General features: G+C 42.0%; 1 protein-coding gene across 4 annotated transcripts in view; it reads right to left on the bottom strand.

Annotated features, from left to right (window-relative positions):
- The window catches only part of CBR4 (carbonyl reductase 4), a 767,690-nt gene that overhangs the window by 210,505 nt on the left and 544,971 nt on the right, over positions 1 to 12,214 (bottom strand). For all 4 annotated transcript variants that reach the window (XM_044062572.1, XM_044062573.1, XM_044062574.1 and 1 more), the window contains exon 5: positions 6,017 to 6,151. In XM_044062572.1, coding sequence (XP_043918507.1) covers positions 6,017 to 6,151 — 135 coding nt within the window. The remainder of the gene's footprint in view (positions 1 to 6,016; positions 6,152 to 12,214) is intronic.

The following is a 12,214-nucleotide window of genomic DNA, read 5'->3' as shown; positions in this document are numbered from 1 at the left end:
CCAAGACTTGCAGTATTTTCCTTGCTGATAGCTGGGTCTTTGTGGCCAGTAGTTTAAGTAGGCTGTCAAATGAACTTGTTTTTCTGGCGTGAGAAAAGCCATCTCGGAAGTTGTGTTCATGCTTGCTCCTCGGAATACAATTTGTTGGCAGGGTACAAGATGTGATTTCTTTTCGTTTATTGTGTACCCCCGAGAAATTAGCAATTTCTGTACAAACGCCAGATGATTCAATAGTATGTCCTGGTTTTCTGCCTGAATTAGACAATCGTCCAGGTATGGATATATATGGATATTTCTTTGCCTGCAAAATGTAATGACTGGAGCTAGGCACTTTGTGAATACCCTGGGCGCAGCAGATAAGCCAAAGGACAGTGCAGAGAACTGATAGTGCATGCAGCCTGCTTTGAAGCGTAGGTATCTTCTGCAAGATTCCCTTATTGGGATGTGCAGGTAAGCTTCCTTTAAATCCAGTGTTACCAACCAGGCATCTTTGCCTAGCATAGGAAGCAGCTGGTAAAGAGTTAACATCCTGAATTTTGGAATCACCAAAAATGTGTTTGGGATAGAGAGGTCCAGTATAGGACTCCAGGAGTTGTCTTTTCTGGGCACCAGGAAAAGTCTTGAGTAGAAACCTTGGCCCTTTTCCTCTTCTGTAACAGGATGAATAGCCCTGATGTTTAAGAGAGCGATAATTTGCTTTTGAGCCTATGCCCATTGATTTGGGGGTAGGCCTGGCCAACTGTTTGGGTTTGGTAAGGAGTGAAAGTGGAATCTGTATCCTTGGGAAACTATATTTAAAACCCATTTGTCCTGGGTAATGAGTTCCCTGCCAGGCAATCTTTCCCCCTAAGGAACAGTCAGTTGTGCAGGGCTTGGAAGATTTAAATTAAGTCACTGAGACAGTTTACCATAGGGGGGAGTCTTACCACTCCCTGCTTTGGAAGTGGGAGCCCCCCCACTGCTTAGCCCTGTGAGTACCTTGGGACTGAAGCCTGGGTGTTCTGCTGGTTCTGGGTTTGGACTGGGAAGGCCTGGAAGAGGCAGGAAAGGACCAATTTTTAGAGGGCCAATACCTACTAAATCTGGGAGGCTGTACTTGCAGGAATCTTTAACAGTTTGCAACAGCTTTTTCCTCCATCTTTTTAAGTAGGTCTTCTGCTTTGTTGCCAAACAGGCGGTCTTGGTTTAAGGAAGCATCCAGCAATTTAGCTTTAACATGATCTAGCAAAGATTGCTCCTTAAGCCAAGCATGCCTTCTAAGTACAGACACAGTGACAGCAGCCCTGCAAGATGCCTCTAGTGAATCAAAACCACACTGCAAAGTATGTTTTCCAACTTGTAAAGCGGAATGCATTAAATCCTGTAAATCCTTATTTTCAGCAAAGTCAGGAATCAACATCATTTTCTGTTTAAGCAATCCAATAATATGCTGCTGATACTTTAACATATGAAACTGGCAGTTTAAGACCCTAATGGCCAAGGTTGCAGAAGTATATACCTTCTTACCCATCTAGCCAGTGCACTGGAATCTCTGTCAGAGGGGGTAGGATTTTTGGCCGTAGTAGCCTTAATGTCCTTGGATCCCTGTGAAATGGTCTCAGGATACGCAGTAGGATTTCTAAAAAGGAACTTGTGAGAGTCAGGAACCCTGTAATATCTATCAGGTTTTCAGGGAGCAGGAGGTAAAGAGTCAGGGGCCAAGCTAGATTCCGAAAAGGCACCATCAACAATGTCCAGTACAGGGGGGATAGCTAAAGGCCTGTGTTGGGGCAGGAGTAAGAAATCCCTAAGCCTCTTTTTAGAGTCAGAGTAATCCTGGCTTTCCCAGCGAAAACGTTCCCTAAGAGTATGTAAGGTTTCACCAAAAGAGAAATCCTCTGGAGGGGGAGCAGTGGGAATAGTGTCCTCTGCATCAGAATCCTCATAGATAAATAAGGGTAAATCCTGGTCATCAAAGGAAACAGAAATTTCAGAATCTTGATCAGAAGAATCATAAGCAAACTCAGTCCTAGGTCTCTGAGAGGAGGAAGGGTGGCTTCCCCTGATAAAAGTAATAAGGTCTTCAGCCATTCTTATTATTTGTTTTTTAGGCATAGAGGCCTGACCAAGCGGTCTGGGCGTTGGTTTTCTAGGCATGAATCGAGTTTTAGGCCTTGAAGAAGAAGATGGCATTGGTTTAATATGCAAGTCAGTAGGCCTTAAACCCCCCTCAGAAGCCAGTGCCTGCACAGCGGCTCTGGACCCATCCAAGGTAGAGACATCTGCAGGTTCCACAACTGAAGCATCTCGCAACATACCGGACTCCAAATGGGTCTCAGAAGAGGCCTGTGGATCTGAAGTAGCAGGTATTAGAGGCTGCGAAAGCGCCTCACTGAGTACTGGCGACTATTTGTCGTTGGTTTATTTACACTTCTAAATATTTTGGTACTCGGTTCAGTTATCCAGATATGGCTTCAGTAAACCACCCGACTACAGACATTCTGAAAAAACGCAAAGATAAAGACAGAGACAGACCGCATAGGTCCAAAGCTGCCGACGATGCTTCTCCTAAGCTAGCTGTTAGTGTAGGTTCCCTCTCCTCCTCCCCTCACTGGTGCGTCATTTTTAGGGTTTTTTTTCTGTAGTTTTTCCCCCTCCCCCATCAGCGTTCTGTGTGCCTTTGAGTGTGTGGTGAGTGGGACTGAGTAGGAAATAGTTTTTTTCTTCTTTTTCCTTCTCTTGTTGTGTGTGCAGTTTTCTCCTGTAAGAGACATGGCTGACACCAAGCCGGTCTTCAAGAGGTGCACTGAGTGTGGCCACAAATTGTCACCAGCCAATGGCCACACTCTTTACGTTATGTGCTTGGGTGTAGCACATTTAAGTACAGACTGTACCATTTGTGCGGGTTTTAACCCGTGCGCTATTAAGGATAGATGGGCTAAATTGGCTCTGAAAGGCGTTCTATACACTACTGAGGCGGCTGCCTCTTCCACTGCTTCGGTCACAGCAGCTGCTGTGGCCGCCTCTCCTTCCTCTCTCCTCCTTGCTTCTCCTCCCTCCCAGGCTGGGACTCAACCTCCTGTTTATAAGCCTGTGGAAGGGGAGCGCAGAAGAGGCAGAGAGAAGGAGAGAGAGCACAGGCCAGAAAAATGTAAGAGGTCCCTGGACCTTTCTGCTTCTACTCCCACCAAGAGTTAGTCTAGGATCTGTGACTCCCCTCGTCTCTGATCTCCGAGATTTTTCCCGGAGCCGGAGGAGCCATGACCACCATCTAGGGCTTTGGTTCCTCGACCCACCAGGTCTGAGTCCATGGCTTCGTTGAGGTCCACCCGAAGCTTATCTGAAGTTGACATGGATAAAATGATGAGGAGGTTCATTCGTACTCCGATCCAGATGGGAGTCTTGCCAGCCCCTTCTCCCACTGGAGGGGGGAGATTGCTTCCTTTCTTCACACCAATTTCTCCTACTTCGATCCATCCACTGGATTCAGAGTACTTGGATCCGAGGATGGCCTTATTCAGGGGGTCGGTGCAGACAGTACCTGTCTCATCGATGCCAGCAGCTGCCTGGAGCATGTCAGATCCAACCAGTTCAGATTAGAGTGTCTCTTGGAGCCAGAGCCTGGGTGTTGGATCCGAGGGAGTGGAACTTTTTCCATTGGCCTCGATGTCAGGCCAAGCCCCCCCCCCCCCCCCCAGAGCTCCATCCACTTTGGGCCTGGCTACAATTCTCACATTGAATCCGGGTAAAGCGGTTTCCTTAATGGTGGTCCAGGAGGTTTGTTCTCCCTCGTTATTCGATGTTGTAGAAAGGGTTCTCTCTACTGGATTGAGACCCTTGACTTTTTCCTCGGACTCCGCCCCGACTCCCTCAGCTTTGTCTATGAATCCCATCATTTTACCAGACGGACAGCCGATGCTCGAGGAGCACCAGGCGGTTCCCCCTGAGGAACAAGTGGCGTGCGAGTTCCCCCAGAGAGCCTCACCTGAGACGTGCCTCGCAAGCATACATGTAAGAGGAGGCACTTGGACTCCCCAGAGTCCCTTACTGAGGACACAGATTTGAATGAATTGGAAGGTTCCCCCAGATCACCTCCTGAGGATGTCTCCTTTGGAGACATCATGGAAATCGAAAACCACTGGGGAGGTTGGTCCAACCCCACAAACCTTCCTCTGATGAATCCGTGTTCCTGGAGGCTTTCGGCATGGCCCCATCTACTTCCTGGGTGTCCCCTCCCGCAGAACCTACACTAACAGCTAACACTCAATCAACTATGAAAAAACTGCTTACATATCAAATAACCCAACTCAAACTCAGAGATCAGGATCACGATGCTTCAGGCAAGCCGAGGCAAACGATATCTGGGGGTTGGAAGGTAGTGAAGGTGTATTATGGATAAGGGGAGGAGCTTGGAGCTCAGAGCAGATGCTAGTGAACTTACCGGCTAGGATCCAATACAGATCCGGTACCCCACAGGTTGAAGATCAAATTAAGTAAACTACTTCAGATAGATGGTTTTCTTTGTATTTGTATGTATGTTTGTAATTTATCCATGGTCACTATGCTTAGGGTTTCCTAGCAGAAAGAATAACTCTCTTAGGGAAGAAATGAATGCTTACATTATCCTTTCACTTCAAAGTTTTTATGACAGTACCAAAGCAGGGGGCTTTCTGTGTGTGTGTGTGTGTGTGTGTGTGTGTGTGTGTGTGTGTGTGTGTGTGTGTGTGTGTGTTTGTGTGTGTGTGTGTTTGTAATTTGACTTTAGGCACGATAGTGTGTTTTGAAGAACAAAACTCATAAGCACAAGGAGGTGTCATCCATTATGCAGACATTAGTGACTTCAGTGAATAGGGCAGGTAGGACTGTTTGAAATGTAATGCTGGTTTCAGATAAATGCAGTTGGGATAGCGTTATGCTATTGTACCGCTGCAAGAGGCAGCATAAAAAAATACCATAGCATTTGTTCTTTGTCGAAAAAGTTTAATTTTTTCACATATTTAATGACCCTCCAGCTAAATTCAGTAAATCATACTAAGGTTATCTAAAACTGAACAAATAAACCTGTATAAAATACACTTTCAAGCAGTATGTAAATATTAGGTACTCTGCATAGTATATTAGTAGACAGGACCAATACTGGAAAGTCATAAGGCAAAAAAATGTTTTAAAATGAAAAACGTAATAACACATCACATAAATCTGTCAGTATACTATGCTGATAATATAATGGCTAACTTCTGAATATTTTTAAGGAGAAAAAATATATACTGACATCCTGCAGCATGCCAAGGAAGGCTTCAGACAATCAGCATTCTGAAATTCTGTTTTATAATTAAGCTTATACCATCATTCTTTGTCAAGGTGACTGGGCTTTCTTTCATATATTCATTAATTTACATTATAGTACCTCTTACATCCTATAAGGTAGCAGGAAGCCACAGCCTTCCCCCTCCAGTATACAGGCATACAGCAGGCAACCAATCTTGGGCACGTCAGGATGCAAGCACTTTGCAGGACAAGACAGACACACAAATGAGAAACACACCACTCAAACACCTACAAACAGTTAAGAAGCTCATCAAATCACCTATCGATAGGTCTTTGGTATGTAAGAGGAAACTAGAAATCCCAGTGAAAACTTACATGAACAGGAGCTGGACATGCAAGCTTCATACAGAAGGGGCAACTGCTGGAAATCAAACAAGAGAGCAAGACATTGTACAGAGCACAATAATGACTGCACCTGGGTCTCAGTCAGTGATTCCACACACTTTGATCCCACAATTTCTCAAAACCATAAAAAATCCTCACTACTTGCTAATAGCCTCTTAAAATTTATCGCACCCACCCACAAAGCAAAAATCAGCTGGATAGAGTTTTCTTTGCAAGTGCAAGAAGTGGCTAAAAATATTGCCATTTGGAGAAGATATATTTATTTAAACCTCAGCTTCAATATTACATTTGTTGCCTCTGTTGAGTTCTTTACATCTGACAAAAATAAATAAAAACACTATAAAGAAAAATCTTAATAGCCTACCTGGAATAACCATGTTGACTCGAATTCTCTTTCCAGCTACTTCTTTTGCAAGAGAACGGGAGAATCCCATTAGTCCTGATTTACTTGCACTGTATGCACTCTGACCAGCATTGCCTTTTAATCCTACAATACTCCCTGTACAAAACATGCAAAAGACATAAAAAAAATGTACACATTTCATTCTAACCAGTTTCAGAATAAAACAAAGTTATGTATCATAGGTATTTTTAAGACTGACATCATCAGAGAAGTAAGAGACAATAATAACAGAAATAATCAGTTTCAGAAAAAAACGTTATGTATCATAGGTATTTTTTTAGAATGACATTAGAGAAATAACAGACAGCAATGACACAGCAATTGGACTATCTCCAAATATTGCAAAACCGGTATGGAATCAAGTGCAGTACATTTTGAAAATGTGTAAAAAATGTAACTTAAGTATAATATGGGCAGACTGAAAATCACTCTACAAATACAAATTTGCTGCAACAAAGCCACCAGAAGTAAACAAAAGTAAAAATGAAACCAGTGAAAATAGGCATTGAGAAGGAAAACTGTTTTGCAGAGCAGAAAAAAATATGGCTTTGTCTGGGAGCAAGCTCTTCTCCCATCACTCATGTAGGGAGCTGAGCTGTATTGCTTTACTAACGATACTCAGTTCAGATGTCACTGCACCACAGCATAAAGGGACAATTCTCCATTACACTGGCCTTAAACTAAGGTGACATAGCTGCACGTCTGCACGCACGCACACCACACATTCACCTTAGGATGTACTTCAAATAAATTATGACTTTTAACATTTTATGCACTTTTTGCTTCTCTGTGCCTGCTGAGCCTCTTCACCTCCAACCAAAGTGGTCCTGCTGGATGGCAAGGTCTTAGTGGGGCATTATCCCAAAAGTTGCCACGGGTTTTACACTAGCCTTATACTTTCCCCATATTTACCCACAAGTGTTTAAGCAGTGAACATGTAATGGCACAAGGCTAATACATTTCTTTAAGTGACATATGCCTGCAAACTGCCCTGTTTCTCCTAGAAACAGGTGCCTGCCATCCTATGGTCTCCACCAGGGGAGTTTAACAGTAACAGCCTTACTGAAACACATATTGCTCAACTCTTTCTCAGAGTAAGTGATAAAACACTGTTAACACCCCCCCCCCCCCAGTTGATTAATCCGGCACTCTGTGCACTACGCAATCCAAATTTTTTTATGCCACAGTTAAAACTTTTCATTCCTCTACACCACAGACCTGACTTGCCTGCCTACCTATCAATATATCTATCTGCATTTGTTCACCAAGAATGTCCAGCTGGGAAATCCATTTCCAATGAAGTCTCAAGAAGGAAAGAGGTTACCAATCAAAGCTACAGAACAATTAAGCTAGAAGAAAACTACTACAATGCTGTTAGTAATTATAAGCTAAAGCTTTTCAAAGGCAAGTCTTATAATCAAAGAAAAAACAATAATTTTGCAGAAGTAAAAGCAAGGATGAAGGTTTAAAAAGCAAGGTACAGGACTCTCAAACTCAAAGCCCACAAACCTTCCTAATGCAGCCTGTAGAGCCATTCCATTCATTCATTTCTTCTCCGAAAGCCCACTTTATTCTAGTCACTATTTCTGGATTAGCTGTATGCACCATGATCCTAATTTCAGTAAAAGAGGTAACTGGAAAAAGAATAAATTATTAAAACCCTTCCCATCAAACAGTAATGGGACATGGTTAGCCAATCCATGTCTCATTATGGGTCACTATCAGCCGACCGAGTTTTCAGAAACTCGAAATTCATATGGTCAAGAACATATGATCGAGTTTTTGAAAACTTGAAGCTTTTGAATGCAGATCATGGTGCAGTGAGGAACAGGAAGTTTACCCTTTTCCTCACTGTAGTGCAAGCCTGGAGCTGGTATATGTAATTTGCAGAGGATGTGGGAGGTGTCAGGGGGATTGTCCCCCTACAAAAAGAAAAAAAGTAGAATTTTGTGTTTTATGTGTTTTTTTTTTTTTCTGATGTTCGAGTTTTCAGAAACTCGATTATATGGTTTCGACCATATGAATTTTGAGTTTCTGAAAACTCAATCATCTGACATAGACCCTCATTACTATGTAAGGTAAGTTCTAGATATGAGTTGTTCAGATCAACCAGCCTCATTGCTTACTAATGATATCAACACTGATCCTTGGTGATACCTTTTCTCTTGCACGTACTGCTACAAACATAGGCAGGACACCCTGACATAGCTGTGGGCAGTAGTAACAGTATGTACAGCAGCCATTTTTTGTCCTAACAGTGAGAGAACCTTCTGGATATAAATGGGGCAGTTTCCTCTTTTGCCAAGAAGAGAGCCTGAAAACATTCCATGTTCAGCCACTATGAGGTGATAAGGATCCATTCTGGCCCTTTTCTGAGTTTTACAATGAGACAAGGCATCAGATAAAATGTAGGGAAAGTGTACAGGAATCTCCCTTGCCTCACAACAGAGAATACATTTACCTCAAGCTGCCCCTCACCATGTTGTACCAAGGGCAGAACCACATTTCCAGAATCTCATGACCAAAGCTATTAAGCTTGATCAGAAATAAATACGTTGACTCACACTTTAACTTCCTTTAAAGTTTCAGATTGCCTTAACTGTCATGGAAGTTTGTTCCACAGCTGGCCACCCTTATTTCAAAAAAAAAGACGACCATTACAGTTTGTACTAAACTAGTCAACTTCCAAGCCCAACTTATTGCCCCTTGTAACTGCTGCATTCCCAGCCAGATGAATATTAAACATTGCCCTATGCATTTCATCATAGAAACTTTTGTATACACAAATTAAACAGCTTCTAATCATTCTATAATAAATAAGAGATCTAGTTCTAAAAGCAATTCTCTTTATGGCAACCTTCTAAGAGATTTAATTTGCTTTGTAAAACAAAAATCTTTTCTTTAAATCAAAGATTTTGATTTTGTAAGAACAAAAGCAGAAACAAGGGACTTAAAAGTGCCTTAAGAAAAGGGACTACAGCATCGTTCTGTCTAGACATAACAGGCCATAAAAATAATTCTAATAATGCAGGACAACCTTCCCAACCTTTTATTAACATGTCTACAGAAGATAATCAGCAATCATTCATGTATCTTTGTCTGAGAGCAGTTAGACAGTATATCATTATTAACAGCATATGGATACTTTTGATTAGAGGAACCCACATGCATTATCTCATATTCCTGACTTTTAAATGAAACATCTTTTCAGTTTACTTATATAACTCCTCCAAGGAATGCTGCAGACCAGGCTGATCAAGTGATGTCCTAACCAATGCAGCTACTTTGGCATCATCAGAAAACTTTCCATGCAGATTCATCAACACCAGGTGTAGCTGCCATTAATATTCTCCTGTATGACAAGCAGGTTGGGCTCTGGAACATCCCACGTTTGGGAGAGCCAAACCAGGCAAGATTCCTAAAACTCCAGCACTGGGGATGAACTGGTATGTGGAGTCGGTCAGCATATGCATTTTGCCCAGGCTGTTAATGTTTGAAACAGTGATTTTTTTTTTTGTTTATGGTATATTGCCAAACAAGCATTACCTGTCTGCACAGGGAATATTACTGCGTGTCCGCAAGTTTGTTTAGGTATCCCCATGATGGACTAGTTGCCATGCTGAATCAGAAGATGCTACAGAAACTGCCTTCTCTACACAGCCTATAGGGCCAGGAAAGACTGCACAAAGCTCCAAATGGCTCACTTGAAACTTCCTTAAAAGTACCACTTCTCATATATAGTGGAGAATCCAGGTGAGATCCCCACCCAAACAAATGGCACCATAAAAAACGTGTGCACCAAGGTACAACAATGACTGATCTAAGACCCTCTGCTATGTCTTTTCTGACAACACTAAAAATCATAACATTCTTCTCCATGGGCAGGAAAGTATAACCGGATGAGTACCCTATCACATCAGTACATGTGCAAATATTATCACTGCTGCAATATTAATTCTGACAAATGGGATTTAACTGCAAGAAGATGTCTGCTCACCTGACCTAACTTTCAGAACTTTGGACATCCCCTGTGTAGACTGGTCTCCTTCCCACAATGCAGACGTCAACCTGGTGCTGGTCATCTTCAGTTGTTTCTACCATCTTCAGTTCATTCTGATATGACAAGAAAGATTATTCCCAAAAAGTGTGGCTGTGACTGGTGCTGCAATAGGAGATCAGCTATGACCTTAATGCATCCAACCTTGTATAAAACAATACATATTTATACAGTTACAGTTCACATTGTTGAATTTGCTTTTATCAACAAAGTGAAATGACATATTTTTGATCAAATGCCATTGCATTTGAGTACTGGAAATGTTGATGCTGGGAACATCAATTTTCCTTGTGTTGTATGGGGTTCCCTTGCATGAAGGTACATGTTTAAAGGTTAATATATTTATAGGTGATTACTAGGCAAATAACCCCTGGGGGGCCTTTGTAAGCTTAGCTTTGCTTCCCAAGTCTGTCTGACAGGTTCATACTCTAGGGGTTGTTATGGGGTATATGTAGACTTGGCCATGGGTGGTCAAGCATTTACAGGATGTCTCTATCTATTTATTGGAGGACACAGGTACCAGACCAAAGATACATTTCCAATTCCCCATCTACTGGTCCCAGTTAAGCTTGAACTGGGTTAAGGAACAGCTCTGCTTGACATGGATGGGAAGCCTGTTCCAGAAAAGGGGTAGTCTCTGATACATACACCTGTCACTCCAGCATGTCTTATTTATGTTGCAGGCAAGGTTTATGTTCCCAGATTGGGTAATTCTGATAGTATTTGTTTTGCAGATGTGCAACATGTCCTTCAGGGCAGGATCAGAGGATGCTTTGTAGGCCAGGCATATTTTGAACCAGTTCATGTAGGACATACTTTTACAATTCTTTTTGAGAAGAACCTCTGTGGATATTCCAGTTGTTACATATGCCTGGTCAAGTACCTACTAAAAGGGACACTGTACACAATGATTGATCTAATTAGGCAGAGTAATGAAATCCCTGGAACTAGATGACATATCTTTGCTTTTAAGTTTTACAACATAGAATGATTCCCATATCACTGCAAACCATGATGGTCAAAAGTCACGTTGCTGTCTACATCGGTTCCCAGATACCTGACCACTGCGGTCTACTCTTTGGGGTATATCACCAATGTAGCAGTTTTCAGAAGTAGCCATATTCCAAAAGGAAACTATTATACATTTCTTGGCATTGAGTTTTAGACAGTAGCTCTGGCACAACTTATTTGTCTGTGTCAGTCCTTCTTGGAGGATAGAATAGTTGTGTAAAATCTTACCATAACCATAGATGTCCTTCTCTTCCATGTTGCAGTATTCTTGGTGTGGGATTTCCTGCCTCAGGTGACCCGTATGTCGGCTCCTATACAAAAGCTTCAGCTTGGCTGCTGTAGTTGCATGGGATGTCACAGAGCCATAAACCAGGGAACTTAAATGTGACGTCTGCATGCACAGACCTTAGAACTTAAAAGCCCAGCAGGACAGTTCAAAACAGAGTAGCAATTGATGTCAGCCATAGGATCAAGGAGCCATTTGGTGGTTAAACTGGTCATAGGGTAGGGTATAACCACCAGGAGACCTAAGACAGGTCAAAAATGAGAGAGAGGTTTCAGTGACTAGTAACTTCTTGGTTAATCGATAAAGATTTATTGTCCACAAACACCAAAAAATCCCAATAAAATTGACAAGCCAACAAAACAAAATTTCTAACGTAGTACTAAGTGCTTTCACCCTCCAACACATAAGGGCATCATCAGAGTATTTTCGGTCCAAATAGCTCTAGTTAATCACTGTATATTAAATAAATAAATAAATAAAGTAATACATTGTACAGAATTACTAAGTATACAAAAGTAATCCAAGCAAGGCAGGCAGTCTGTTTCCAGTCGAAAATCCAGTCTGTATACTTAATAAAGGCTTTTCAACTGGAAACAGACTGCCTGCCTTGCTTGGATTACTTTTGAATACTTAGTAATTCTTCTACTACTTTTGTATGATCGGATTAATATACAGTGATTAACTAGAGATATATGGACTGAAAATCTTCCACACACAGAAGTTTCTTATACTGTTTTGTTTTTGGAGCCACTACACTTGTTTAGTGGGTTGTTTTGAGACTTCGGGGATACCACGGAGATTACTT

This window comes from Protopterus annectens, chromosome 2.part1 (genome assembly GCF_019279795.1).
Source record: "Protopterus annectens isolate FY-2018-M chromosome 2.part1, PAN1.0, whole genome shotgun sequence".
NCBI lineage: Eukaryota > Metazoa > Chordata > Ceratodontiformes > Protopteridae > Protopterus > Protopterus annectens.
This window is presented reverse-complemented; position numbering and strand designations above follow the sequence as displayed.